The 27,412-nt window shown below is 43.5% G+C and overlaps 1 protein-coding gene across 1 annotated transcript in view; it reads left to right on the top strand.

Annotated features, from left to right (window-relative positions):
• Window positions 1–27,412, top strand: part of LOC308285689 (protein sel-1 homolog 3) — a gene marked incomplete at both ends in the record, with an annotated part of 64,137 nt that overhangs the window by 8,640 nt on the left and 28,085 nt on the right. Inside the window, 11 exons of the mRNA XM_080726534.1 lie at window positions 416–491; window positions 9,898–9,980; window positions 10,601–10,725; window positions 11,870–11,985; window positions 15,036–15,085; window positions 16,614–16,737; window positions 18,285–18,420; window positions 20,802–20,951; window positions 21,835–22,139; window positions 24,164–24,334; window positions 26,341–26,469. Coding sequence (XP_080582660.1) covers window positions 416–491; window positions 9,898–9,980; window positions 10,601–10,725; window positions 11,870–11,985; window positions 15,036–15,085; window positions 16,614–16,737; window positions 18,285–18,420; window positions 20,802–20,951; window positions 21,835–22,139; window positions 24,164–24,334; window positions 26,341–26,469 — 1,465 coding nt within the window. The remainder of the gene's footprint in view (window positions 1–415; window positions 492–9,897; window positions 9,981–10,600; window positions 10,726–11,869; window positions 11,986–15,035; window positions 15,086–16,613; window positions 16,738–18,284; window positions 18,421–20,801; window positions 20,952–21,834; window positions 22,140–24,163; window positions 24,335–26,340; window positions 26,470–27,412) is intronic.

Genomic DNA, 27,412 nt, shown 5'->3' on the forward strand with positions numbered 1-27,412 from the left:
GAGTTATACTACATCAAAATGACCAAACGTCACTTGCTGCGTGACCCGAGCGCACAGAGCTCCACTGTATTGACGTCATTACAGAGCGCGAGTATTTACTATTTGATTACAGCGCACTGAGCAAATAAAAACAAACATGATTTATTTGAAATATAATTAGAGACATAAAGACAAGTGAACCACATTGGTAATGTAGGTGAGTGGATGTGTGTACCATTATGGTGATGGATGCAAACAAACAAGGGGAGAAGATTAGCCTGGCTCCAGCCCATAGACCCGCCCACTCTCTGAGTGGACAGCTGCTTCAGCTGAGTCTGAACTCAGGCTAGGAGAAGAAGATAGCAGAGAGAAAAGGACCCTGGGAGCAGCGGGCCCAGTGCCCAGGTGCTCCAGGTCAGTGCTGATGACCTCCCAGCTTCACCTACCAGGTACTGAACCTGCTGCAAGGCTGCAACACAGAGCACAGCAGTGGTGCAGCAGTAGCAGACAGAGTGGGAGTGGGAGGACTGTAGTGGGGATTTATTTAGCTGTGGGTCCGCTCTTTCCTCTGCGCTGGAAAGTCTGCTGATAGGTAAGTAGCCTTGCGTAGCCAGGCCAAGAGAAAAGCCTGTGTGGTGGGTCGGAGACCGCCATACAGTGTGATGGTCACAGCCCCAGCCTGAAGCCTCAAAAGTCTAGTATCTGCTCTCGATCCATAGGGATGGCCCTTTGGAGTGATGGTTAAGATATTGGACTTTCACGCGGGAGACCCGGGTTCGAAACTGGGTGGGGAGGTTCGGATCACCTCCGTTACACCTGTTCAAGATATGAAGCAGAGAGAGTTCTAGGAGGTGGGGCTGAATTTTCCAGGAAGGTGTATTTTGTTTCACAGTGTGGTGTCCCGGGAAACTTATTCCCCGCTGGAAAAAAATCTGTTCTACGTCTCCTGCTCCGTCGGTTGTGCTTGCAACAAACAATATACAAATAAAAACATTGATTCAGGCGATGTTACACCTATTAAGAGCTACAGTCTATTTGTGTTTGTTTCGCTGGGGAATGTCAAACAGACCCGCACCACATGACGTAACTTCCTTAAACGCAGCACTTCCACCACTTCTGCTAGAGCCAACCGGAAGTCATATCTTGCCCAGGGTGGCTGATGAGAGGTTAGGGGAGCGCGACCTGAGGAAGTCACATGACCCAAACGTGGCTTCATTCAAACTTTTCTCTTGACTGTACAAGTTGGCATTAAGCAGATGTATTTTTATTGTTGATATGATACACATACGTGCACACATGTGTAAGTAACGTCCATCATTCAAACCCTGTTCTTTTGCATAGGAAACCAATCATCTCCCGCGAGGGCTAGGGAGATAGATATTAGGCTTTTTGGCTTCAGGCTTACACTCTCATGCACTCGCACGGCACGCACGCACGCACAGAACGCACACACGCTTAACCCTAAGCCCAACCTGAGTCTTTACCTAATTATATATATTTTGCAGTGATGGGTAAGCTACTTGGAAAATATAGTGAGCTACACTACTAGTTATAGCTCAACTACACTACAAGCTATCCCCAGAGAAATGTAGCAAGTTACACTACAAGCTACAGGACAAAAATAGCTAGCTACATCAACACTACTTTTTCTTTCTTCTTTTTCCCACCAAACAAATGGGCATACAGGCATAAAATGCTTGCAAAAAAAATAAATGTTTATTATAAAACAGACTGAAACTGGAAACCTTCTGTCTGGCTTTAAATTAAATGTATACCCCTCACTATTGGGGACACTATTGTAATGACTGTTCTATTAATTTATTTATTCATCCCGACCGTGATGGCAAGGCTACTTGGAAAATGTAGTAAGCTACATGACTAGTTACTCTTGATTAAATATAGCTCAACTACACTACAAGCTATCCCCAGAGAAATGTAGCTAGTTTCCGTTACGCTACTTAGACATGTAGTTAAGCTATGTAGCTAAGCTACTTGTAGCTAGCTACTGCCCATCACTGATATTTTGTAATTATAAACAATTAACCTCATCCTCACAATGTCCCCAAGGAGGCCATGGCTCTCTGGCTCTATGATGCTTTGTTTGCACGTGTGTGCATGCATGCACAAAGATAGCACGCATGCACACACACACACACACACACACACACACACACACACACACACACACACACACACACACACACACACACACACACACACACACACACACGTGCAGGCACACACACACATAAACATGTGTCCCTCTGTTTTGCATATATTATTTAGATGGGGATAAACAGTTTTTTTCCCCCATCTATTTTCAGAACAAATTGAAAAAGCCTTGTAGAATCGTGAAGAAATTGCAATAATCTTGAAAATGTAAAACAACACAAATCTAATCTCCCTGGCACAAAATATTTTCTAAAGAGGGCTTGTGGCCAAATCCATAATTACCAATTTGAGGGTCTTTTGACATGCAAATATTTGACAGTCACTGCACGCTGTCCACATGTGGAAGTGTGTCCTCCTCACTGAATCCCACGCTGCCTCCAGTGAGTCGCTCGGTGCTAGCTTTGCCACCGTTGGTGTGTGAGTGTGGGGAGTGAGGACGCTGGCGTCGACTGTTCACCGCTTCACCTCCCCATGTATGAATGAATGGACCATATTGTAAAGCCCTCTGAGTGCTCAGAAAAGCCCTATAAAAATACAATCCATTATGACATGCCGGGAGGGCTTTACATTACTGTACTGTACTGTAGGTGGACATGAGGGTCTTTACATGGGCATCAGCGGGTTTACGATGTCACAGTGAACAGGTCACTGGCTGCCAGGGGCGTCACAAGGTGGGGGGGGAGTGGGACTGAGTTACTAGGGCCCCTTAATTATTTCATACTTTTAACTATTGAAAAATAGCAGATATACAAGCTCACAGCGTGGCACCGAGTGCCGCGCTGCGAGCATGTAGATCTGCTATTTTTGAAAAGTCGTGGAAATGTGTGCAAATCTTTGAATATTTGTATTTTTAAGCGGACATTAATAACTACATTTTTTGCTTCTGGGGGGTCCCTGGAACGAAATATTTTTAGATGGCCAAATAAATACATATCATTTTGGGGGTCCTTCGCATGAAAAAGTTTGAGCACCACTGACATAGAAACAGCACAGCACTCGGTGCCGCGCTGTGAGCTTGTAGATCTGCTATTTTTCAATAGTTAAAGCATCAAAATAACAAAGTTAATCCTTGTACCCAGGGTCCATAATTTGGTGCGCCACCCCTGCTGACTGCTTCCCGTTCTATTTTCCCTCCCATGTCAGTCATTACCAACGCCTTCATGGACAGCTTCACATAGCATTGTGTTCATGCTTCACCACACCGCACCATACTGTGTGGTCAGCTGTTTGCTTTTTTATGCATGACGGTATTGTTACAGCAGTGGTTCTTAAACCAGGGTCCGGGGACCCACCAGGGGTCCTTGAGGGGGTTCCATGGGGGGTCCCCAGTTAATGTTGTCAGTATGAAAATCATTTATCCGGGGGCAGTTCTCCATTCCGAAACCAGGTTAGCATTCACCATCGTCGGCAGGTTAGCAATTCACCAGCTTAGCATTCACCAGTGTTACATTTACTGAGGTTAGGGTTAAGGTTAGGTTTAGGTGGTCAGAATAGCGATGTTTAAAGCCTCGAACAGAGTCGGGTCCGCGGTGTAGTGCGGTGTAGTCTTTTTGAGCGTTAACGTTGTAGTTTTATGACTCAAAAAGACTACACCGCACCCGACTCTGATAGCGGCTTAAGGGTGCCGATGTGTAACCCATTTATCCACCTTAATGGACCATTTCACCCACTTTCAACCTTATCTTCTTATAACTGGTCCTTACTAATGCTCATTATAATATTATGGTACAATTTTGGTCTCACTCTGCGTCTCTATCTGCCCTTGTGGATAGTTCAGAAACACGCCTGCATGGAGTGGTTTTAGTGGACTAAATAACGCATCAGTTATTTGAAAACAGCCAGTCTACAAGCTCACAACACATTGCAACGCATTGTGATTTTTTTTTTTTTGGAAATGTAATGATAATGATTTTTATAATCTTGAAAAGGTTTAATAAGGTGTCATTTATCGTATGGGGGCCCTGGCACCCCAAGGTCGGTGGCCAAATACCGTACATCAAATACTATCAACTAGGGGGGTCCTTGACATGAAAGAGAACCACTATCTCTTCAATTCAACAATATCAAAAGACTTACAGTACATTGGTTCTTTGACGCACAGTATTTGAGGGCTGCAGAACGGTGGTGGTTGGGAAGGTTTGGGTGTCGGAGGCTACAGTACATGACAGCTATGGTCTGGCTCTGTGATGTGACCAGAGGAAATGAGAGCCTTATCTAAACAACCTCCCACACCTGTGCGTGGCCAGTAAACGAGCAGCCATTCGCTCAGGATTAATTGTGTGTCAGAGCCTCTCTGTGAGCCTCTTGACACTAATAATAAAGATGTTTTCTCAAGCTCATGTCCGTGGCCGCGCTCTCTCTGCAGTGTCACTCTGAGTGGTGTGACAGTCTGATGGACAGTATATTTTGACACTTGCTTTGGCAATGTAAACGTATGTTTTTTCTCATGCCAATAAAGCTCATTTGAATTGTAGTAGCGAAGTCCGCAGTGGTGTAAAGTAACTTAGTACATTTACTTAAGTACTCTACTTAAGTACACTTTTGAGGTATTTGTACTTTACTTGAGTATTTCCAATTTCTAATACTTTTACTTCCACTCCATTACATCTCTGTCCAAATATTGTACTTTTACTCCACTACAATTATTTGAAAACTTTAGTGACTAGTTACTTTACAGATATCAATTATAATATGATAAAACATACACCAGTAAGACTCCCTAATCGGGAGATGAGCGACCGTCAGGTCACAGTATACACAAAGAGGCCTGTAAGTGGCATTGGTTCCACCCACAAGTTTGTACGACCGGACAAACGGTTGATGATTAAAGCCAAATAAAGTTTCGGCCAATCAGAGGAGGGGGCGGGGCAAAGTTAAACCAATTAAGGTGAAGGACTCTTAATGAAGTTAATTGACAGCACCCACAGGTATGTACGACAAACGGTTGATGAGTAAAGCCAAATAAAGTTTTGGCCAATGAGGGGAGGGGGCGGGGCAAAGTTAAACCAATGAAGGTGAAGTACTGTTGGAGCAGCAGGAGTCGGTGGTCCCCGGGAATTCCCCGTGAGCAGCCCAGTTGGGGTGTTGATTTGGTCATTTTTGCAGTATTTGGCTGCGGTGGCAGGGGGTCCCTGGGGGTCCCTGGGGTTCCGTGGAGGTGGAAGGTTGTGGTTTGGCAGGCAAGGAGTGTGTGTGTAAAATTTCACATGGATAGGGGCAACGATGGCAGAGATATGAGTATTGAGTAGGGCAAAAGTGTGACGTGACGTGACGTGACGCGACAGACAGAGGGACGGACGGACGGACGGACGGACGGACAGACAGACAGACAGCCGGTGGAGGTTTTGGTAGTAAATGCGACCTGACGGTCGCAATGAATCAGCCCTATTTTATACGTAGAAAATGTGAAAATAGCTGATCTACAAGCTCACAACACATCGCATCGCGACGCGTTGTGAGCTTGTAGATCAGCTATTTTCAAACATTTAAGTACTTTTACTTTTGGTAGTTCAACTATATTTTGATGTCAGTGTCTCTGTGTCAGTGTGGTAATAGTGTGACAGTGACTGCAACCCAAAGGTCAATGTGAGAGTACTTGGGTCGTCAAACAAAGGCTTTCTGGATATCCCTGCAACCAAGCTAAAAACAACAGGTGATGGAGCTTTCATAAAGGTTGAACCTACTCTTTGGAACGATTTAGCAGTATCTTTGAAAAATGCTGAGTCAGTCGGTGCCTTTAAAGGGTTTCTAAAAATGTATCCCTAACATTTTGGTTGGTAATATTGTATTTCTATGTATGATTGATTTCTATGTATTGTTTTGCTGCTTTGTTTTTAACTCATTTAGTTGTTGTCCCATTTCATTTCATGATGATGTTTGATTTTGTTTATGTACAGTATTGTACAGCACTTATTAACATTTATTTGAAAAGCGCTTTATAAATCGTCACTGTCGGGCAGAAACCTCGTATCTCCAAGTTTCAAATGTAAATGTAGCTGTGCTTCATCATTCAAGACTGTCGCACACAACTCGTGAAAATAGCAGATCTACAAACAAGATCGTCTATTTTCACTAGTTTAAATCATTTTTAAAATGATAAATACAAAACGAACGGTTTTAGACATACAAGGTTTCCACCCGGCAACAACAAAATACATTTAGCATTACCTTACCTGTTGTCTCTCTCTCAGTGTAACTCTATCAGTGTGGCTCCTGTCAGTGTGGGCATGGTGTGAGAGTGATGGTTGTCTCTCTCTCTCTCTCAGTGTCACTGTGTCAGTGTGACTGTAGAAGGAGTGGTGTGACAGTGATGGTTGTCTCTCTCTCAGTGTCACTGTGTCAGTGTGGCTGTAGAAGGAGTGGTGTGACAGTGATGGTTGTCTCTCTCTCAGTGTCACTGTGTCAGTGTGACTGTAGAAGGAGTGGTGTGACAGTGATGGTTGTCTCTCTCTCAGTGTCACTGTGTCAGTGTGACTGTAGAAGGAGTGGTGTGACAGTGATGGTTGTCTCTCTCTCAGTGTCACTGTGTCAGTGTGACTGTAGAAGGAGTGGTGTGACAGTGATGGTTGTCTCTCTCTCAGTGTCACTGTGTCAGTGTGACTGTAGAAGGAGTGGTGTGACAGTGATGGTTGTCTCTCTCTCAGTGTCACTGTGTCAGTGTGACTGTAGAAGGAGTGGTGTGACAGTGATGGTTGTTTCTCTCTCAGTGTCACTGTGTCAGTGTGACTGTAGAAGGAATGGTGTGACAGTGATGGTTGTCTCTCTCTCAGTGTCACTGTGTCAGTGTGACTGTAGAAGGAGTGGTGTGACAGTGATGGTTGTTTCTCTCTCAGTGTCACTGTGTCAGTGTGACTGTAGAAGGAGTGGTGTGACAGTGATGGTTGTCTCTCTCTCAGTGTCACTGTGTCAGTGTGACTGTAGAAGGAGTGGTGTGACAGTGATGGTTGTCTCTCTCTCAGTGTCACTGTGTCAGTGTGACTGTAGAAGGAGTGGTGTGACAGTGATGGTTGTCTCTCTCTCAGTGTCACTGTGTCAGTGTGGCTGTAGAAGGAGTGGTGTGACAGTGATGGTTGTCTCTCTCTCAGTGTCACTGTGTCAGTGTGACTGTAGAAGGAGTGGTGTGACAGTGATGGTTGTTTCTCTCTCAGTGTCACTGTGTCAGTGTGACTGTAGAAGGAGTGGTGTGACAGTGATGGTTGTCTCTCTCTCAGTGTCACTGTGTCAGTGTGACTGTAGAAGGAATGGTGTGACAGTGATGGTTGTCTCTCTCTCAGTGTCACTGTGTCAGTGTGACTGTAGAAGGAGTGGTGTGACAGTGATGGTTGTCTCTCTCTCAGTGTCACTGTGTCAGTGTGACTGTAGAAGGAGTGGTGTGACAGTGATGGTTGTTTCTCTCTCAGTGTCACTGTGTCAGTGTGACTGTAGAAGGAGTGGTGTGACAGTGATGGTTGTTTCTCTCTCAGTGTCACTGTGTCAGTGTGACTGTAGAAGGAGTGGTGTGACAGTGATGGTTGTTTCTCTCTCAGTGTCACTGTGTCAGTGTGACTGTAGAAGGAATGGTGTGACAGTGATGGTTGTTTCTCTCTCAGTGTCACAGTGTCAGTGTGACTGTAGAAGGAGTGGTGTGACAGTGATGGTTGTCTCTCTCTCAGTGTCACAGTGTCAGTGTGGCTGTAGAAGGAGTGGTGTGACAGTGATGGTTGTCTCTCTCTCAGTGTCACTGTGTCAGTGTGACTGTAGAAGGAGTGGTGTGACAGTGATGGTTGTTTCTCTCTCAGTGTCACTGTGTCAGTGTGACTGTAGAAGGAGTGGTGTGACAGTGATGGTTGTCTCTCTCTCAGTGTCACTGTGTCAGTGTGACTGTAGAAGGAGTGGTGTGACAGTGATGGTTGTTTCTCTCTCAGTGTCACTGTGTCAGTGTGACTGTAGAAGGAGTGGTGTGACAGTGATGGTTGTTTCTCTCTCAGTGTCACTGTGTCAGTGTGACTGTAGAAGGAGTGGTGTGACAGTGATGGTTGTCTCTCTCTCAGTGTCACTGTGTCAGTGTGACTGTAGAAGAAGTGGTGTGACAGTGATGGTTGTCTCTCTCTCAGTGTCACTGTGTCAGTGTGACTGTAGAAGGAGTGGTGTGACAGTGATGGTTGTTTCTCTCTCAGTGTCACAGTGTCAGTGTGACTGTAGAAGGAGTGGTGTGACAGTGATGGTTGTCTCTCTCTCAGTGTCACTGTGTCAGTGTGGCTGTAGAAGGAGTGGTGTGACAGTGATGGTTGTCTCTCTCTCAGTGTCACTGTGTCAGTGTGACTGTAGAAGGAGTGGTGTGACAGTGATGGTTGTTTCTCTCTCAGTGTCACTGTGTCAGTGTGACTGTAGAAGGAGTGGTGTGACAGTGATGGTTGTCTCTCTCTCAGTGTCACTGTGTCAGTGTGACTGTAGAAGGAGTGGTGTGACAGTGATGGTTGTTTCTCTCTCAGTGTCACTGTGTCAGTGTGACTGTAGAAGGAGTGGTGTGACAGTGATGGTTGTCTCTCTCTCAGTGTCACAGTGTCAGTGTGACTGTAGAAGGAGTGGTGTGACAGTGATGGTTGTTTCTCTCTCAGTGTCACTGTGTCAGTGTGACTGTAGAAGGAGTGGTGTGACAGTGATGGTTGTCTCTCTCTCAGTGTCACTGTGTCAGTGTGACTGTAGAAGGAGTGGTGTGACAGTGATGGTTGTCTCTCTCTCAGTGTCACTGTGTCAGTGTGACTGTAGAAGGAGTGGTGTGACAGTGATGGTTGTCTCTCTCTCAGTGTCACAGTGTCAGTGTGACTGTAGAAGGAGTGGTGTGACAGTGATGGTTGTCTCTCTCTCAGTGTCACTGTGTCAGTGTGACTGTAGAAGGAGTGGTGTGACAGTGATGGTTGTCTCTCTCTCAGTGTCACTGTGTCAGTGTGACTGTAGAAGGAGTGGTGTGACAGTGATGGTTGTCTCTCTCTCAGTGTCACTGTGTCAGTGTGACTGTAGAAGGAGTGGTGTGACAGTGATGGTTGTTTCTCTCTCAGTGTCACTGTGTCAGTGTGACTGTAGAAGGAATGGTGTGACAGTGATGGTTGTTTCTCTCTCAGTGTCACAGTGTCAGTGTGACTGTAGAAGGAGTGGTGTGACAGTGATGGTTGTTTCTCTCTCAGTGTCACTGTGTCAGTGTGACTGTAGAAGGAGTGGTGTGACAGTGATGGTTGTCTCTCTCTCTCAGTGTCACTGTGTCAGTGTGACTGTAGAAGGAGTGGTGTGACAGTGATGGTTGTTTCTCTCTCAGTGTCACAGTGTCAGTGTGACTGTAGAAGGAGTGGTGTGACAGTGATGGATGTCTCTCTCTCTCAGTGTCACTGTGTCAGTGTGACTGTAGAAGAAGTGGTGTGACAGTGATGGTTGTTTCTCTCTCAGTGTCACAGTGTCAGTGTGACTGTAGAAGGAGTGGTGTGACAGTGATGGTTGTTTCTCTCTCAGTGTCACAGTGTCAGTGTGACTGTAGAAGGAGTGGTGTGACAGTGATGGTTGTTTCTCTCTCAGTGTCACTGTGTCAGTGTGACTGTAGAAGGAGTGGTGTGACAGTGATGGTTGTTTCTCTCTCAGTGTCACTGTGTCAGTGTGACTGTAGAAGGAGTGGTGTGACAGTGATGGTTGTCTCTCTCTCAGTGTCACTGTGTCAGTGTGACTGTAGAAGGAGTGGTGTGACAGTGATGGTTGTCTCTCTCAGTGTCACTGTGTCAGTGTGACTGTAGAAGGAGTGGTGTGACAGTGATGGTTGTCTCTCTCAGTGTCACCCTGTCGGTGTGGCTGTACCTGAAGGAGTGGTGTACTAGGGCATTAACGACTTGTGATTTTTGCAAGTTGACTCGACTCAGTAAAACGTTGAGTTGAAGTCGACTTTATCGTTTAATGACTTAACTTAATGTGCAACATTGTTTTCTCACTCAACTGTAAACAAACCAACATAAAGTTTAAGTATATAGATAGAGGGTATCTTCACATTTCTAAAGTGCCAATTTAAGGACTTTTTAATACCTCTAAAATGACAAATTAAACATTGTCCAAATTGTCAAATATATAGAGGCAGAAATTGTGAAAATAGCCGATCTACATGCTCACAACGTTGTGAGCATGTAGATCTGCTATTTTCACAATAGAACCATGTTATACCAAATCTAATGTAGCACTGTAATATTCGATCATTCCGTCCTTGACAATAAGCAATCCTGCTGTTTGAATGCTGTACAGACACACACTTTGACTTTCGACTTTCTCTGGTGGGAGTCGATTTGTGTAATGAAGTCGACTCAGTCGACTTGTCGACTTTTTCGTTGATGCCCTATGGTGTACTGGTTGTTTATCTCTCTCTCAGTGTCACTGTGTCAGTGTGGCTGTAGAAGGAGTGGTGTACCAGTGATGTGACTGTTGTCTCTCTCTCTCCCAGTGTAACTCTATCAGTGTGGCTGTACCTGAAGGAGTGGTGTACCAGTGGCAGGGTGTGTGGCATCATCAACCACCTTGATGCCAACAACAAATACCTGGCTCCTCTGGTGCATCTCACCAAGACGGGTGAGTGGGCCGCTGGCAGGGGAAGGGGGTCTACCTGATAACATGTTAAACATGTGTGGTTCTCAATGTATGGGAAGGGGGGGGGGGGGGGGGTGGGTTCCAGGGGGTCCCCGGCAAAATGAGTTAATATAGCATCAAAATATGTTTCGCGCTTGAATCAGATTATATTCTTCGGCCATTCAAAAATAACTAAATTGTAGTATCTACAAGCAAGTAGTATCTACAAACAATTTGGGGAAAAATGTAATAATCTTGAAAAAACAAGTGGGGGTCTGTGTCCAAATGTGATTTAGGAGTCCTTGACATGGACATTTTGTGACAGCCACCGTGTCAAACACATCATCAGAACGCTGCGTCATGTGATTACCCTGAGCGATGATGCATGTGTGTCTGGTGACTTCCTGCAGGACATGAGTGTATTATTGATGTATTAATGAAGGCACGCGTGTGTGTGTGTGTGTGTGTGTGTGTGTGTGTGTGTGTGTGTGTGTGTGTGTGTGTGTGTGTGTGTGTGTGTGCGTGCGCGCGTGCGAGCATGAGTGTGTGCGTGTGTGCATGAGTGTGTGCGTGCGAGCATGAGTGTGCGTGCATGAGTGTGTGCGTGAGAGCGAGCATGAGTGTGTGCGAGCGAGCGAGCATGAGTGTGTGCGAGCGAGCATGAGTGTGTGCGTGCGAGCATGAGTGTGTGCGTGCGAGCATGAGTGTGTGCGTGCGAGCATGAGTGTGTGCGTGCGTGCATGAGTGTGTGCGTGCGAGCGAGCATGTGTGTGTGCGAGCGAGCATGAGTGTGTGCGTGCGAGCATGAGTGTGTGCGTGCGAGCATGTGTGCGTGCGAGCGAGCATGAGTGTGTGCGAGCGAGCATGAGTGTGTGCGTGCGAGCGAGCATGTGTGTGTGCGTGCGAGCATGAGTGTGTGCGTGCGAGCATGAGTGTGTGCGTGCGAGCATGAGTGTGTGCGTGCGAGCATGAGTGTGTGCGTGCGTGCATGAGTGTGTGCGTGCGAGCATGAGTGTGTGCGTGCGAGCATGAGTGTGTGCGTGCGTGCATGAGTGTGTGCGTGCATGACATGAGTGTGTGCCTGACTGAGTGCTAAAAGCCCTCTCTCCCGTGGTGAGATATATGACGTGTCATATCCTACATGCAGGGGATGTCATAATTCAGGCGCGTCTGACAAGTGGCAGAGACGAGGCGTTCTCCTCGCCCGCCTCGCTGCCCCTGTGGACGTGGATCCGCCTGGACTGCTTCATACGAGACTCCAAGGTGGGCCGGGGCTCCTGGGCGGGCCGGGGCGGGCCGGGGTGGGCCGGGGCGGGCCGGGGCCCCTCAGGGAGAGGCCTTGGATAAGTAATGACAATTCAAATGTAGCCCCCCGTGACCCCCCAGACATCTCGCCATGGTCTCACATGCACACACACTCGCAGGGGCGTCACACTGGGGGGGAAAGTGGGACTGAGTTACTAGGGCCCAAGGTGGAGGGGGGTCTTAATTATTTTATACTTTAGCTATTGAAAAATAGCAGATATATAAGCTCACAGCGCGGCACCGAGTGCCGCGCTGCGAGCTTGTAGATCTGCTATGTTTTGAAAAGACGTGAAAATTTGTGCAAATCTTTGAATGTATTTTTTTAAGCGAAAGACTAAACAAAAATTTTGAGATGGGGGTCCATGGCCAAATACACATCATTTTGGGGGTCCTTCACGTGAAAAGGTTTGAGCACCACTGACATAGAAACATAGGTTTTTCAAAAATAAAACCTTAGAAGGATTTACAAGAGATTTATAGAATATATTCAAAGACCTGCACAAATTTCCAAGATTTTTCAAAAATAGCAGATCTACAAGCTCACAGCGCTGCACTCTGTGCTGCGCTGTGAGCTTGTATATCTGCTATTTTTTCAATGGTTAAAGCACAAAATAATGCATAATAATGCGTTCCCATTCATGGGGGGCCCACAGTGAATCCTTGTACCCAGGGCCCAGAATTTGGTGTGACACCCCTGCACACACGCACGGCACAGTGGTTTTTTGTTCCCTTCCCCCCGAGTCCTCGACGGTGTCTTCTTCATAATGCGATGTTTGATTTCCTTTAGGTGCATGGCTATAGGATGCCCAACGGGGTGCTGGGAAACCCCGGGCGGTGGCAGGCGGCAGCGCGGCACAGCGCAGGGTGTACTGTTTAATTCAGTGGCGGTCACAGTTCACTGGGTACACTTACAGTTACAGTGTAGGGCCTGCGGAGGCGCTGGTCGGGGGGAAAACTCCTATGTCAAATGCAGTTTAATACCTTTCAGGAAATGGGGGAAAAAAGAAGAAGCTGCCTGTCTTCCAATGGATCCACTGTAGTTCATTTTACTGAGTCACAAGTTCTTGTTGTAGCTGCGCTAATGTAACTTTCCTCTTTGAACCCGGTTACTGCTGACATTCTTACCGCTGAGCTAATAACAGGGGCATAGTTCTGCCGATTTAAAATGACTCCAATACGGAACTAAAACTTCCTATGATTGGCCGCTAGTTGCGCTGTTTTCCCCCCCGGCCGATCGCAAAAAGAATTGCCCTCCATTGGATCCCATTCATTTTCCCCTTTCGTTTTCTAACCTTAATTAACATTTTCATGAATACTGTATGGTTCCTATCGCTAGTTAACAATTGCCTTTCAATCACCATCATATTCGTTTTGTCGAAATGTTGTCCAATGTATTTTAAAATAAATGATAAAGTTGCGGGGGGGTGTGGCCAACTAAACTGATACCAGCCGGCTGTGTTCTTCTTCGTGTGCTGTATTTCGGGAGGCTCCGACCACATTCTCCCATGTATCCCTGCGTTGCACGTGACCGTTGGCAGCCAATAGCATCTCTGATGCCTTTACAATTCTATGATGGCGACACCCATTCCAAGGGGTAGAAAGGGCCATTTGCGCTGCATAGAAACCAATGGCTTCGCTTCGTCCATATTTTTCTACAGTCTATGGCTAATAGAGCCTGCCTGTTTGCTCAGGGGATGAATTGAATCTTGACCATCAGGTCAACATTAGTTTCAGAATTAACCTGGGCTCTATTTTGATTGTCTTCAGTACCAGCTCTTATGCCTTAACTTAAAGGCCTGTCCATACTGTCTCCGACCACCAAGCTTTTCGTCAGAAAGGTCCGGTTCAACTATAAAATGACGCCACTCGCATCTTCTTAAAAGCATTACCCCGAATTAGAGTTCGGAAAGCTGCACAGCAGAAAGTCGGAACACTCAGATGAAAAGTTTGGCGGTCGGAGACAGTATGGACAGGCCTTTAAGTTAAGGCATAAGAGCTGGTACTTAAGAGAATCAAAATACAGCCTGTGTCTATAGGGTGTGCCAAATGTAGTTCTAAGAGCGGCCATTTCTTGGGACAACACAGCCTTACACAGGTGTTCTGATTAGACTATAGCATTAGTTCTATGCAATCAAACAATTGAAACACCTGTGTTTTGTCACAAGAAATGGCCGCTAAGGACTACAATGACGTAGCCGCTGGCACACACTATAGGTGATACATGATCAAGTTGGACACAATCTAAATGTCTAAGTTATATTGTATTAACATACTCTACCGTACAGATTGTATAAGTTATATTGTATTAACATACTCTACCATACAGATTGTATAAGTTATATTGTATTAACATACTCTACCATACAGATTGTATGAGTTATATTGTATTAACATACTCTACCATACAGATTGTATAAGTTATATTGTATTAACATACTCTACCATACAGATTGTATAAGTTATATTGTATTAACATACTCTACCATACAGATTGTATAAGTTATATTGTATTAACATACTCTACCATACAGATTGTATAAGTTATATTGTATTAACATACTCTACCATACAGATTGTATAAGTTATATTGTATTAACATACTCTCATACAGATTGTATAAGTTATATTGTATTAACATACTCTACCATACAGATTGTATAAGTTATATTGTATTAACATACTTTACCATACAGATTGGACAAAATCACATTTTATTCCTTAAAAAAAGTGACATAATGCTGCTTAAACCTTTTATCTTTGTCAACCTGGTGAATGATATGCCATTCTAGGTTAATATTTGTAGGAGTGAACAAAAAATAGCTCATCAACAAGCTCACACTATTTTTGCTACTTAGTGTTGTATCGTCATACGAGGTGTACTGTATACGATATTAAAAACAAACAGCATCACATAAAAATATGGAGATAGAAGGTTTCTGTCTCCCAGCAGGGATACGCTTGTGTCTTGAAGACGTCTCATGCTGTTCTTTATGTTGTGTGACTTCCAGGTGACGCTGGATGCAACGTGGGATAATGAAACTCATAAGTTCACATACCAGTAAGACATTTATGAAAGCCATATCTTCACATATTCCTGCAAGACATTTTAAAGATTGCTTTCGCTACATGTGGTGCAGACTTCACATTAACCTGTCACACATCAGACATGAAGACAAATTCTAACGCCAGTAAAATGCGTGACTATTCATGGTCACACATATTATAGGCACAGTGACATTCTGTTATTCTGTCGTTCTTGAGTACCTGCACAATTTACTTCTGACAGATAATGTAGGTCTCTTTCCAATGGATTTGACAAAGACATATTTACCCTACTGTACTATACTGTATACAGTAGAGACTGTCGTTTGATAAGATTTTGTCCACAATTCCAAGCTGTATTGATGTGGTGCCATAAGAAAGATAACAGGCAAACGTTGATCAGAATAACAATTCTTCTACATTCTCTAATTGTCTAGACTTCAAGTAAATACAAGTACTTTTCACAGTCACACATATTAAAGTCACAGTGACATTCTGTTATTCTGTCATTCATGAGTCACTGTACAATTATCTTCTGGCAGATAGCTCCGTTTGCAATGGATTTGACAAAAAATATTTTTACGTTTACAAGTAAACGTCCTGTATTAAAATGTATGCTTGAGTAAAAGCACAAAAACTATTGTCATTAAATTATACGTTAAAGTACTCATCATGGAGAATGGTCCATTTCACAATCCTATTATTGTAATTAGTAATGCATTAACTGACTGTATGGGTTGCTGGGTAGATTAACCCAATAGATCATAATTCTCTCACTTAATATATGTTTTGCATTACTAGATTTGCATTTAGCAGAAGTATAAAGTATTGCAAATAATTGGGAATACACAAGTAAAGTAAAAGTTTGCCTCAGAATTGTATTTAAGTTCAGTACTTCAATAAATGTACTGTCTCACTGTTCACGGTGCGAGGCGTTGTGTGCACTTTTGTGGACACTGCTCCTACAGATTATGGCCTAAAATCACGCAAAGCGGTACACAGTATCTCTAAAGTCATGTCACCAACATGGATCTGTCCCATTTCCCATATTCCCACCTGATTGGCTACGATTGCCTTCTAAAGTTTTTGTATGCAACGTGACGGTCGCTCCCGATTAGGGAGTCTTACTGGTGTTATGTTAGCTATGCAGGGCGGCATAGCTCAGGGGTAAAGAAACCGTCATTAGAGCATGAATTGAAGGGTTCCCAGTTCGAATCCGGGCTCCCCCTGAGTTAATGTCGAAGAGTCCTTGAGCAAGACTCTGAACCCCTAGTTGCTCCCGGTTCGTAGGTTGGTGCCTTGCATGGTTTCCTCCGCCATCGGTGTATGAATGTATGGGTGAATGTAAAGCACAATCTATGTAAAGCGCCTTGGATAAAAGCGCTATATAAATGCACCATTTATTTACCATTTATGTTACTCATTGCTCATTTCTCTGTGATGTAGATTTGTATAGTAGGCTGTATACTGTATGTGTTACAGTATGTTAGATGTCTTCATTCATTGCTCAGGCATGTCGTGCTCATTGCTCTGTGATGTTGTAGATTTGCAGACAGCATCCTTTACAACGACACAGATGGTTTCTTTGTGATTGGAGGAGGGAAGACCATGCCAGGAATCTACGGCTATTTTGGGACCGTCAGATACTATCGCTTAGGAGCAGATAAGGTACAGTACAGTACAGTACAGTAAGGTACAGTATAGAGCATACTGTTCTGTAAACCATTTATTTGGTCATAAATTAAAGGTGGTGTACTGTGGGCCGGGACCCCCGGGTGGGGGGTCCCCACATGATTTGGAGGGGGTCCCCAGGGGACAGTAAAGGGACAGACTTTTAAGATCTTTTTGATGCCTAAATAACATTTTGAAATGAAATGGAAAAAAGACAGTAATCAACAAACCATAGGCCTACTATAAAAACAGGCCAAATTGTCAAATAATATAAGAAAGAGGCAAACATTTTTCCCCAATCTACAAGCTCACAACGCCTCGCATCGCGAGGTGTTGTGAGCTTGTAGATCAACTATTTTCACAATATCTGTGGAACTGATTCAAACTAAATGTAATGGCCTACAATTCATGTACAAGTGCTTGTCAGGGTGTGTGTGTGTGTGTGTGTGTGTGTGTGTGTGGGAGGGGGGGGGGGGGGGGGGGGGGGGTATCCCCAGTTCAAATATGATTATTTTGGGGGGTCACTGCCTGAAGAGGTTGAGAAGAACCACCTGTCTAAATGATATTTGTTTCTTTGTTTCTTTTGGGGGGGGCAACACAATTTTATACCATATGTAGTGGGGGTCCCTGCTGTATCTCCCTCTCAGCTCAGGGGTCCTTGGCCTGAAAACGTTGAAGACCCCTGCATATAGTGTTTGTTTCTCCAGCTCTTTAATAGACGTGGGTTTGCCAATTCCCTCCAATCAGGAGAGAGTATAGCCATTCATCAGCCTCAGTTTTATAGTGTTCCAGGAACAGTTGTTTGTGTAATCACTTCTGATTGCACTTGTTTATCCTGTATGAGTTCTCTGTGCTGATTTAAACACAACCTGTTAAATCCTGCCTTTTTGATGTGTACCCACATTTTTATTTTCTTTAGGTATTTGTCTTCCTGCTATGGTTTTGATTCTTTTTTTCTCCTTCTTTTTGAGTTGTTTGTTTCTGCATTCGATTCTCTTTGTGTGTGTGTGTGTGTGTGTGTGTGTGTGTGTGTGTGTGTGTGTGTGTGTGTGTGTGTGTGTGTGTGTGTGTGTGTGTGTGTGTGTGTGTGTGTGTGTGTGTGTGTGTGTGTGTGCGTGTGTGTGTGTGTGTGTGTGTTTTAACCTTGTCTTGTGTATACAAACATGATGCTGTACAGCATTTTGGTCGGCCTTGGCTGTTTTTAAATGGGCTTTATGAATATAAATAGACTTGACTTGACTTGCTATCCCGACCTGAACATGTATATTCTGTTTGGTAAAGAGCTTAACAAATGGGAAGAGCTCTGTTACGGAACAAACCATCACTCTATCTATAGCACCAATTACTATCACAATATAGAGCTACACTTATAACCACTTCAGCCCAGCATCCTTATTGTGGGAAAGACTCACAGAAAATAGCATATCTACATGTGAGAAACTACACTAGTATAGAGCCCTGAGGGACTCCAGTAAACCACATAGGTTAAACACATATTTAAATATCCGTTACAAGCCCTTCAACTATTCTTCCATGTGTTTCAGGTGAACAACCCTCTTCTCCCTGAGAGGACTCTACAGGATCTGAGTAAGACCCATCACCAGTGTGAGGAAATAAAGACTTTCACTGAAGCTTTTGTTCACCAAGTGACCAAAAGCCACGATTTAGCCTCAAACAAGGGTGAGATACTCCTTTCATGAGTATATTCTTAAAGCCATACTTAAACGTTATCATATCTATCTGATTTGAGGAGATCACATAGTGTGATGTGATCATTATGTGTGCAGGCTGGCTCTAAAGGTGAGATTTGACAAAGTGTCAATTAAGCCAATCTACAAGCTTACAACGTGTTGCATCACGGTGCATTGTGAGCTTTCAGATCACCTATTTTCATATAATAAAAAAATTAAAATAATACGTTATGTGTGTGCGTGTGCATCCCCCCCCTCCATCCCTCACACACGCCGCATGTGCGGCGCCTGTGTGCGTGTCTCCCCCCTCCACCCCCCCTCCAAGGCCTAGAAAACGCTTTGCATTTTAACTCTTTCTGAGTTGTGTAATAGGCTAATGGGTGATCACTATGTGCTTTTAATGCTTTTCTGAAATGTGTATATATATATATATTAGGGGTGTGTATCCATCCCTTACAAGGCGATTCGATACGTATCCGATACATGGGCTACGATTCGATTCAGAGACGATACATCTTACATACAGAACGATTCGATACGATTCGATACGGTGCAATTTCGATACGATTTCGATACGATTTCGATTTTGTGGAATTTTATGCGATTCGATTGGATTCGATACGATTCGATGCGATACGGTGTGATCTGATACATACGTTTAATGAAACATTCATTTTCCATTCAATTAAGAAGCTATAATCTATAAAGTAGCATTGCTGACCTTCAAATAATGGATATCTCATAAAAGACCAAGGAATAACAGAAAATTGTAAAGAAAGATGGATGACAAATCATTTTAGTATCATGTCATTGTTGTGTTCATTCTAAATAGACACAGACATGTAGATACAAAAAATAATTAATGTAAACTACAAAGCCTACTGACATGGTTTGAAAATCTGTCTCACACACCCATTTCTAAGAGCTTCACTTTAGCAGTTACAGTTGGTCAGGTGGAGAAATATAAAACAAACACACAAAAGGCCTGGCCCTTCAGGCTTCAGTACATTGCAATAATTGTACTTTGCAAAGCTGCTATAATAACACTGAAAAACTAAAATACATCCTCACCAATGCCACAGATCAGATCAATCCTCAGCAATGCCACAGATCAGATCACCAAATAAAACTAGTAAAAGAGCCTGCTGTTATTCAGTCAATAAGATCATTTCAAAGAGATCCACTTTACAACAGTAACAACAGCAGTATAAAGTAAGTGCAACACTTGAAGTCTGGCACACATCATGTCTACTTGTTATCTTATGGCTCTACTGCAGTAGTAAAAAAATCAATGTCAAGGACCCCCAGTTTGACATGGATCAGGCTCTTGTCTTAAGTTTAAATGGAACCAAATGGACCCTAATGGGTCCATTTGGTTCCATTTGTACACTCCCCTGAGTTACACATACCCAAGGGTCCATTTGGTTCCTATCATTTCGCCGAGGACCCCCTAGAACTCCCTCAAGGACCCTTGGGGGTCCCCGGACCCCACTTTGAAAACCAATACTCTATAGTAGCCCTTTGCAATAAAAGCTGATGCTGTGATTATTACCTTTGCTGTCGACAAGCGCGGGGACTTCTGATGGTTCTACTGGGAAAAGTGTTATCCAATCCATTACTGTCGCATTCTTATAAAATCCAAACTTCCGTTTCTCCACTGGAATAACCCATAGTGAATAGTGATGGAACTACCACGTTGTTGGTTTGTTTACAAGTCGCTGTGTGTCGCACATGCCAGCGTCATACACGCACCAGTGTGCTGCGTCGGAAGTAGCAGATCTATAAGTTTACAACCCATCCACATGCAACACCCTGTGGGCTTGTAGATCTGCGGCTTCCCGCAGGACAGTGACTGCAGTACGCAGAAACCCAGCTCTATTTGGAGGACAGAGCAGCAGGCAGCTTTTTCTTTTTTTTCTTTCCGTTGCACTGCAGCACTGACTGTGCTAGCAGCGCTCACTTTTGAAGTAATGATTTGTAACAGTAAACGATGAGTAAGTAAGTTCAGAATTTCACAGCAGGTTAATTATTTAATGCTAAAATCCAGTGAATCCGATTAATAACTTTAGGACCGATACATCGACCGATACGGCCGCGATTTGGACCGATCCGGGTAAACGCGCATCGATGCGGCCGTATCGCTAGTGTTGAAACCGATAATCGATTCATATCGATTTTTTCCGGCACCCTTAATATATATATATATATATATATATATATATATATATATATATATATATAGTATGTGAATGTTCTACTGTGTACATTGTTACATTAAGGTAACATTTGAATCATTTCAGGTTGGTGCAGCCCTCACTACATAACATTATGAAATAAAGTGTTCTTAAACATATCATTGTATCATTCCAGGCTGGTGTATTCCTCACTACATCACGCTGTGGTCCAGGTACAGACAGCAGGGTCTGAGGTGCAGACAGCGGTGGAGCTGGCAGACACAGCTCAAGTACAGCACACTGTTCAGACACTTACAGACACAAGAGGAGTCTCTGCAGAGAACAGGTACGCCACGGCCCTATACATTATTTAGTAACACGTACATGACATGCAGTATGCAAATGTGCTGAAACGTGCTCCGTATACTGTTTAGCTCTGTCACTTCACCAGTGCTGGAAAGCTAATTAAATACAAGTACGGTACAATGTTGAGGTGCTTTTACTTTGCTTTAGTATGTACAATGTATTTGATACTTTATTCTACACTACATCTCAGAGGCAGAAGTTGTGCTTTTTATCTGAGCAAATGTATTTAACATCGTTAGCCACTATTTAGCAGATTAATAATGAATCACATTTTTAGGATCTACAAGCTCACAACACGCCGCAATGCATTATGATGCTTGCAATTGGCTATTTTCTAATAGTATAAAACAGGCCTTAATTGGTTGATGACTATCTATATCCATTTGATGTATTGATGTACATTATTACCTTGATATTGTAAATCACTCTGGATTAAGAGAGCGTCTGCTAAATGCCTAAATTGTCAGTTGAGCACCTGAACAGCCTAAGTCCATATTTTTACATTTTTGAATATAGATCTTTTTTTGATTTACCAGGCTGTAAACCTCAAACTAGTAAGTGTTTAATTTGTTAAATTGTTAATGCACTCCCCCCTAATTTTGTTCAATTGTCTGTTTTAATGTTATCTGCTCCCTTTGTCTGCTGAATATTGCTTGTATGGACTTATACTGTTGTTCTACAAACTGTTGAGATATACAGTTTTTTTCCACTTTCCATAAGCATTATGTATTATAATTCCTAATAATATACAGTATGAGTTAAGCAAAACAAATCTAATTGAACAAAATGAGGGGGGAGTGCATAAAAAAAAAATACTAATTACTAATTAATACTACCGCTATCTATTCTCTACACATGTGTAGGATGGTGGGACGTGAGAAGCATGTATGACCAGGCTGTTAGAGGCGTGTTGGACGAGGACCAGCTCAGGGCCGTTAGAGGCGTGTTGGATGAGGACCAGCTCAGGGCCGTTAGAGGCGTATTGGACCAGGACCAGGCCAGGGCTGTTAGAGGCGTATTGGACCAGGACCAGGAGGTCAGAGCAGCGTCCAGGAGGTGCAGCGCTCTGCTGGAGGTGGCCTCCTGCCTGGGGGACCACCGAGCCTCCCTCATGCTGGCATCTCTCCACCTGGCAGGCCTGGCACACATCCCCCAGGACCAGGAACAGGTGGGAATCTACACTGTCCTGGAACTCTGGAGCAGTCAGTAATCTCAATGAGGCAAAAAAGGAGTCAGAGTCAATATTCTAGGTGACCTCATGGTCAGGGGTCTTCAACAGGGGGTCCGGGACACCTAGTGGGTCCTCAGAGTTACTACAGGGGGTCCTCCAAATCTTTGTGTGATAGAAGGAAAAAATAAATAAATAAAATCTCCTTTTTAGCCAGATTCTTAACCAGATTCTGAGAACTTTAGCCAAACATAGAAGATCTACAAGCTCACAACGCCTCGCAGCACGAGCTTGTAGATCGGCTATTTTCGGCAAAGAGGTTTGGTGTAGAGGGGAAAAAGAGCAGACTAAGTACAGAATGGAAGGTCAAGTTTATTAAGTATTGACGGTTCAAGTGGTTAAATATCTGAAAACACAAATTGACATGAATCCAAAAATACACTGATGATTGTGCTGTCAAACAATGAAACGATATGGAATCTATATCAAGGTTGTGGGGGTCCCTTCTTCATCTCTTTCTCAACTAAGGGGTCCTTGGCCTGAAAACGTTGAAGACCCCTGATCTAGGTGGTGATGGGTAAGGCTTGGACGAAAATAGATCTCCATAGTCTCTTTTACGAGTGTGAACTGTACAAGAGAAGAGGCAAATACATGCTACACACAGCTCTGCCAGTAACAGCAAATACAGAACCATGACAAAGACACACATATAACATTTAAAAGCCAGGTTGAAAGTAGTTGATGTTGATTTTTGTGTCCTGCACACAGAGTGCCTAACCCTCATGGGTTTATAAGACAGTAGTTACCTGTTGCAGCCTGGACACTTAAAGGAGTAGTTCACCACTTTTCAACCTGTCTTCACTAATGTTCATGATAAAATATATAAAAAAAAATAAAAAAAAAATCTACTCAGTCCAAATCTCTTTGGAGAGCTGTGGGAAGTTCAGAATCCATCGTCTTGTGACATCATCATTTTCCCAAAAAAATATTTAATCAATATTTTTGAAAAAAATATTCAGATTTTTATTATCGCGAGAACAATGGCTTCCACTTTAAAATTGCGACTTTTCAGGAATAGAAAGCCTGCAGTTTCTATACGCTGGATTGGCAATCGATGATGTCACAAGACGATGGGTTTCTGACCTGCCCACAGCCCTCCTCTGAAAAAAAAAAAAAAAAAAAAAGATATTTTTGAGTGAGGACCAATTATATGAACATAGGTTGAAAAGTGGTGGAGTGCCCCTTTAACAGTAGTTGGTGCAACGATATAGTAACTGAATCGAAAAATGAAATTTGCAATGATCTATAGCCTACATATGGATATGCAAAAGCAAAATATCGTACCGTTTTGTATCCTATCGTTTTACAATGCAGATAAACGGTATCGTTTTGCAATGCAAATAATCGATTGTATGGAAACTAAGTATTTTGCCTTGTATTTAGCAATCTTAAAAGGGGAAATAAAAAATTTGTCCATGTATTTGCTAGAGAATCACATTCTTTACTTATTTATATGCGTAATAATAGATTTTCCCTTAAAAAACCTGCACTGTTTACACGTTTCACACATATTTAATAATTTCTTTGCTAAATAGTAAATCATTGAATCGAATCGTATCGTATCGCCATGAATGAACCAAAAACAGATGTTTACATATATAAGCCGCACCGGACTATAAGCCGCAGGTGTCCTTCCTGCTTCCCGCTAGAGCGCCCCTGGTGGCTGTTAGCTGTACAAATCTACATATAAATCCTTGTCAAAGACCATTGTAAAACTAACTAACTGGCCGTTAGCTGTAAAAATCTTTATATAAGCCGCACCGTTGTATAAGCCGCAGGGTTCAAAACATGGGAAAAAAGCTGCGGCTTATAGTCCGGCAATTACGGGTAGTTATCTGTCACTGGACTTTAGAAATGTAAGCTCCCCTCCAGTGAAAATGGGGATTTAACTTGTTTCCTTAAAATCGATCATTTCCTTCAAATTAGATTACATTTTGTAATCGTCTGCATGTGCTTTGTTCCAGGGTCATGTGTACAGTCTGATAGGTGCGTCGGGTGATGACCGGTTGGCCCTCATGCACCTGGGCTACAAACACACGCAGGGAATCGACGGCTTCCCCAAGGACCTGGACGTGGCTTACAGCTACTACTCCAACGTGGCTGTCCAGAGCGTGCGCGACAGCTGGACGGACGAGGTAAAAACATTAACAACAACCACATTAAACTTTAAATGGCATGAAATCCATGCAGGGGTCATCGGCATGCTGGCATATTGTGATGGACATTATTTGTCAAATTTCCATTTTTGCCACGGACATACAAAATGAGTGGACAATAATATTACCAGAAACACATGAAGAGATCGCCCCGAATGACCATAACAGGACTGTAACTCTGAGAGAGTACAAATGGAACCAAATGCATCCTTATGGATATATCTCGGTCCTTCTGGCCCCTTATACTCGTATACCCGCAACCTCAGGTCTTCAGAACAGCTCTTGCTCGAGGTCAAATCTGCTAACCTGCTCACAGAAGGGGACAGAGCATTCACCGTAAGGGCTCCCCATCTGTGGAACAATCTTCCTCTGGAAGTCAGACAGGCTACCTCACTGGTGTCCTCTTTTAAAACTCTTCTAAATAACCCATTTTTACAGAATGGCTTTTAACTAGTACTGGTCAGTTAGACTCTTTGTTTATCTGAGGACTCTATTTTTATTGTTTATCTTTCTTGCTGTTCTTTTTTAGTGCTTTTTATTTCTTGCTGTAGGCATTGTCTTAACCTAATTGTCTGTGTTTTTATTGTTGTTTCTTCCCCCACTCTGTTGTCAGGGTTTGTGATGCGTGTGATGTGAAGCACTTTGTTAACTTGCTTTTGAAAAGTGCTGTATAAATAAAGTTTATTATTATTATTTGGTTCCATTTGTACACTCTCGGAGTTAAGGGGCTCCTTGTAAATAAAACATTTGAGAACGACTCTTACCAGTGGACTCATAAAGTTCCGAAGTGTCGTAGTAATTCAGTGTCATACGTATTCTGAAGAAAAACTGGAGACTCAGTAATTGGGTTTTATGATCGAAATATAATAAGAACACTATAATGGTGTGTAAAAAAAAGACACATAGACATCAAAGGGGGCTTGAGTGAGCCCCTGCCCTTTTATCCGTCTGTAAAAAGTGCCCTCTCCAGACCAAGAATGCAGTTTTTACTATGGTGAAAGAAATGCCCTCTGTCCATGCCATACCCGAAGGCAGCATCCAAGAGAATTGCCTTGTCCAAACTCTCCTGAACTGGAATGCAGCATCTTATATTGAAAGAATTGAAAGAATTGCCCTCTCTGTGTAGAAATCCATGCCGTTATGCCACATCTCCACGCAGTATTCACTTGATTACGCTTACGTTCAGTGTGGTAACAAGCACCGGAAATAGCCGACCTCCAAGCTCACAACGCGTCGCGCTGCGACACGTTGTGAGCTTGGAGGTCTGCTCTTTTCGATAATTTCCACCAAAAGGCCCTTTTAGAAATGTCAGCCCCTGCTTCTCTAACATTCTCTGCACGTCCCTGGCAGACACAGATTAGTCCGTGTGCAGACATATTGATGACTCCTAATCAGACATATTGATGACTCCTAATCAAAACAAACGTCTCTCCCTGGGGCGTCACACCAAATTCTGGGCCCTGGCTACAAGGATTCACTGCGGGGCCCCCCCCATGAATGTTAACTATTGAAAAATAGCAGATATACAAGCTCACAGCGCGGCACCGAGTGCCGCGCTGCAAGCTTGTAGATCTGCTATTCTTGAAAAATTGTGAAAATGTGTGCAAGAAACCCATGTTTCCATGTCTGTGATGCTCAAACCTTTTCATGTGAAGGACCCCCAAAATGATATGAATTTGCCCACGGACCCCCCCCCATCTCAAAATATTTAGTTCCAGGGACCACCCCGGAAGCAAAATTTGAGTTACAAATGTTCGCTTAAAAAATACATATTCAAAGATTTGCACACATTTTCACAACTTTTCCAAAAAAATAGCAGATCTACAAGCTCGCAGCGCGGCACTCGGTGCCGCGCTGTGAGCTTGTATATCTGCTATTTTTCAATAGCTAAAGTTACCAGGGCCCCTCCACCTCCTTGGGCCCTGGTAACTCAGTCCCACTTTCCTACCCCTTGTGACGCCCCTGGTCTCCCCCCGTCTCCATAGAAACCCTACCCTGCTGAAAACACCCTGCTCAGCGACCAGGAGGACCTGCGGGAGCTGCTGCACGAGACCAGCGACGCCTTCCACTTCCTCAAGTTCCAGGCAGAGTGGGAAGGCGATGCGGGCGCTCAGGTATTGTGGGAGATACGTAGGAAAGTAAATGAATAAATTACAAAGTACAGTGCATTTTATTTATTTTTTAACATCAATGCATTGTTGTATCGACATAAAATAACTCTTCCAAAGAAATTGGCAAATTTAAAAAAATAATCTTCAAACGTATTAAAAGTGTCCAGTTTGCATTTTTAGCATGTGTGTGTGTGTGTGTGTGTGTGTGTGTGTGTGTGTGTGTGCGTGCGTGCGTGCGTGTGTGTGTGTGTGTGTGTGTGTGCGTGTGTGTGTGTGTGTGAGACAGAGCGACTGTTTTCAGTAATAGAGCTTAAGTGGTTAATGAATAATGTCTTTTTGAACGTTTGGATTCTGGGAGTCCTTTCCTAGAAACAAAAAAAGCGCAAAGGTTTGCCTTTAGAAATGTACTTGGAGTGGAAGTCATTAAGTATCCAAAAATGGTATTAAGTAAAGTACAGATACTAAAACATTTAAGTACAGTACTCAAGAAGTGAATGTACTTTTGAATTGTTCAGTATTCCATCACAGGCGATAAGGCCTCATGGCACTGTGCTCTGTGGCCTAGTACTATCTAGCTAATCTCTAAGATTAGGTGCTGGTGAAACCATGAGTCTTGTTCTCATTTAGGATAGCATCAGTGCAGCAGAATTGCCTTTTAAACCTGTGGTTTATCTGTATGTTTAGAGCAGGGGTCTTCAACAGGGGGTCCGGGACCCCTAGGGGGTCCTCAGAGTTACTACAGGGGGTCCTCCAAATCTTTGTGTGATAGAAACTTTTTTTTTTCTCATTTTATTAACCACTTGAACCCTAGTGTCCATATTCAGGGAACTTTAGCCAAAAATAGCAGATCTACAAGCTCACAACGACTCGCAGAGCGAGGCGTTGTGAGCTTGTAGATCGACTCCACTGATGATTGTGCTGTCAAACAATAAAACTAAATGGAATC

The sequence above is a fragment of the Nannobrachium achirus genome, assembly GCF_963921795.1.
Source record: "Nannobrachium achirus genome assembly, chromosome: 1".
Classification (NCBI taxonomy): domain Eukaryota; kingdom Metazoa; phylum Chordata; class Actinopteri; order Myctophiformes; family Myctophidae; genus Nannobrachium; species Nannobrachium achirus.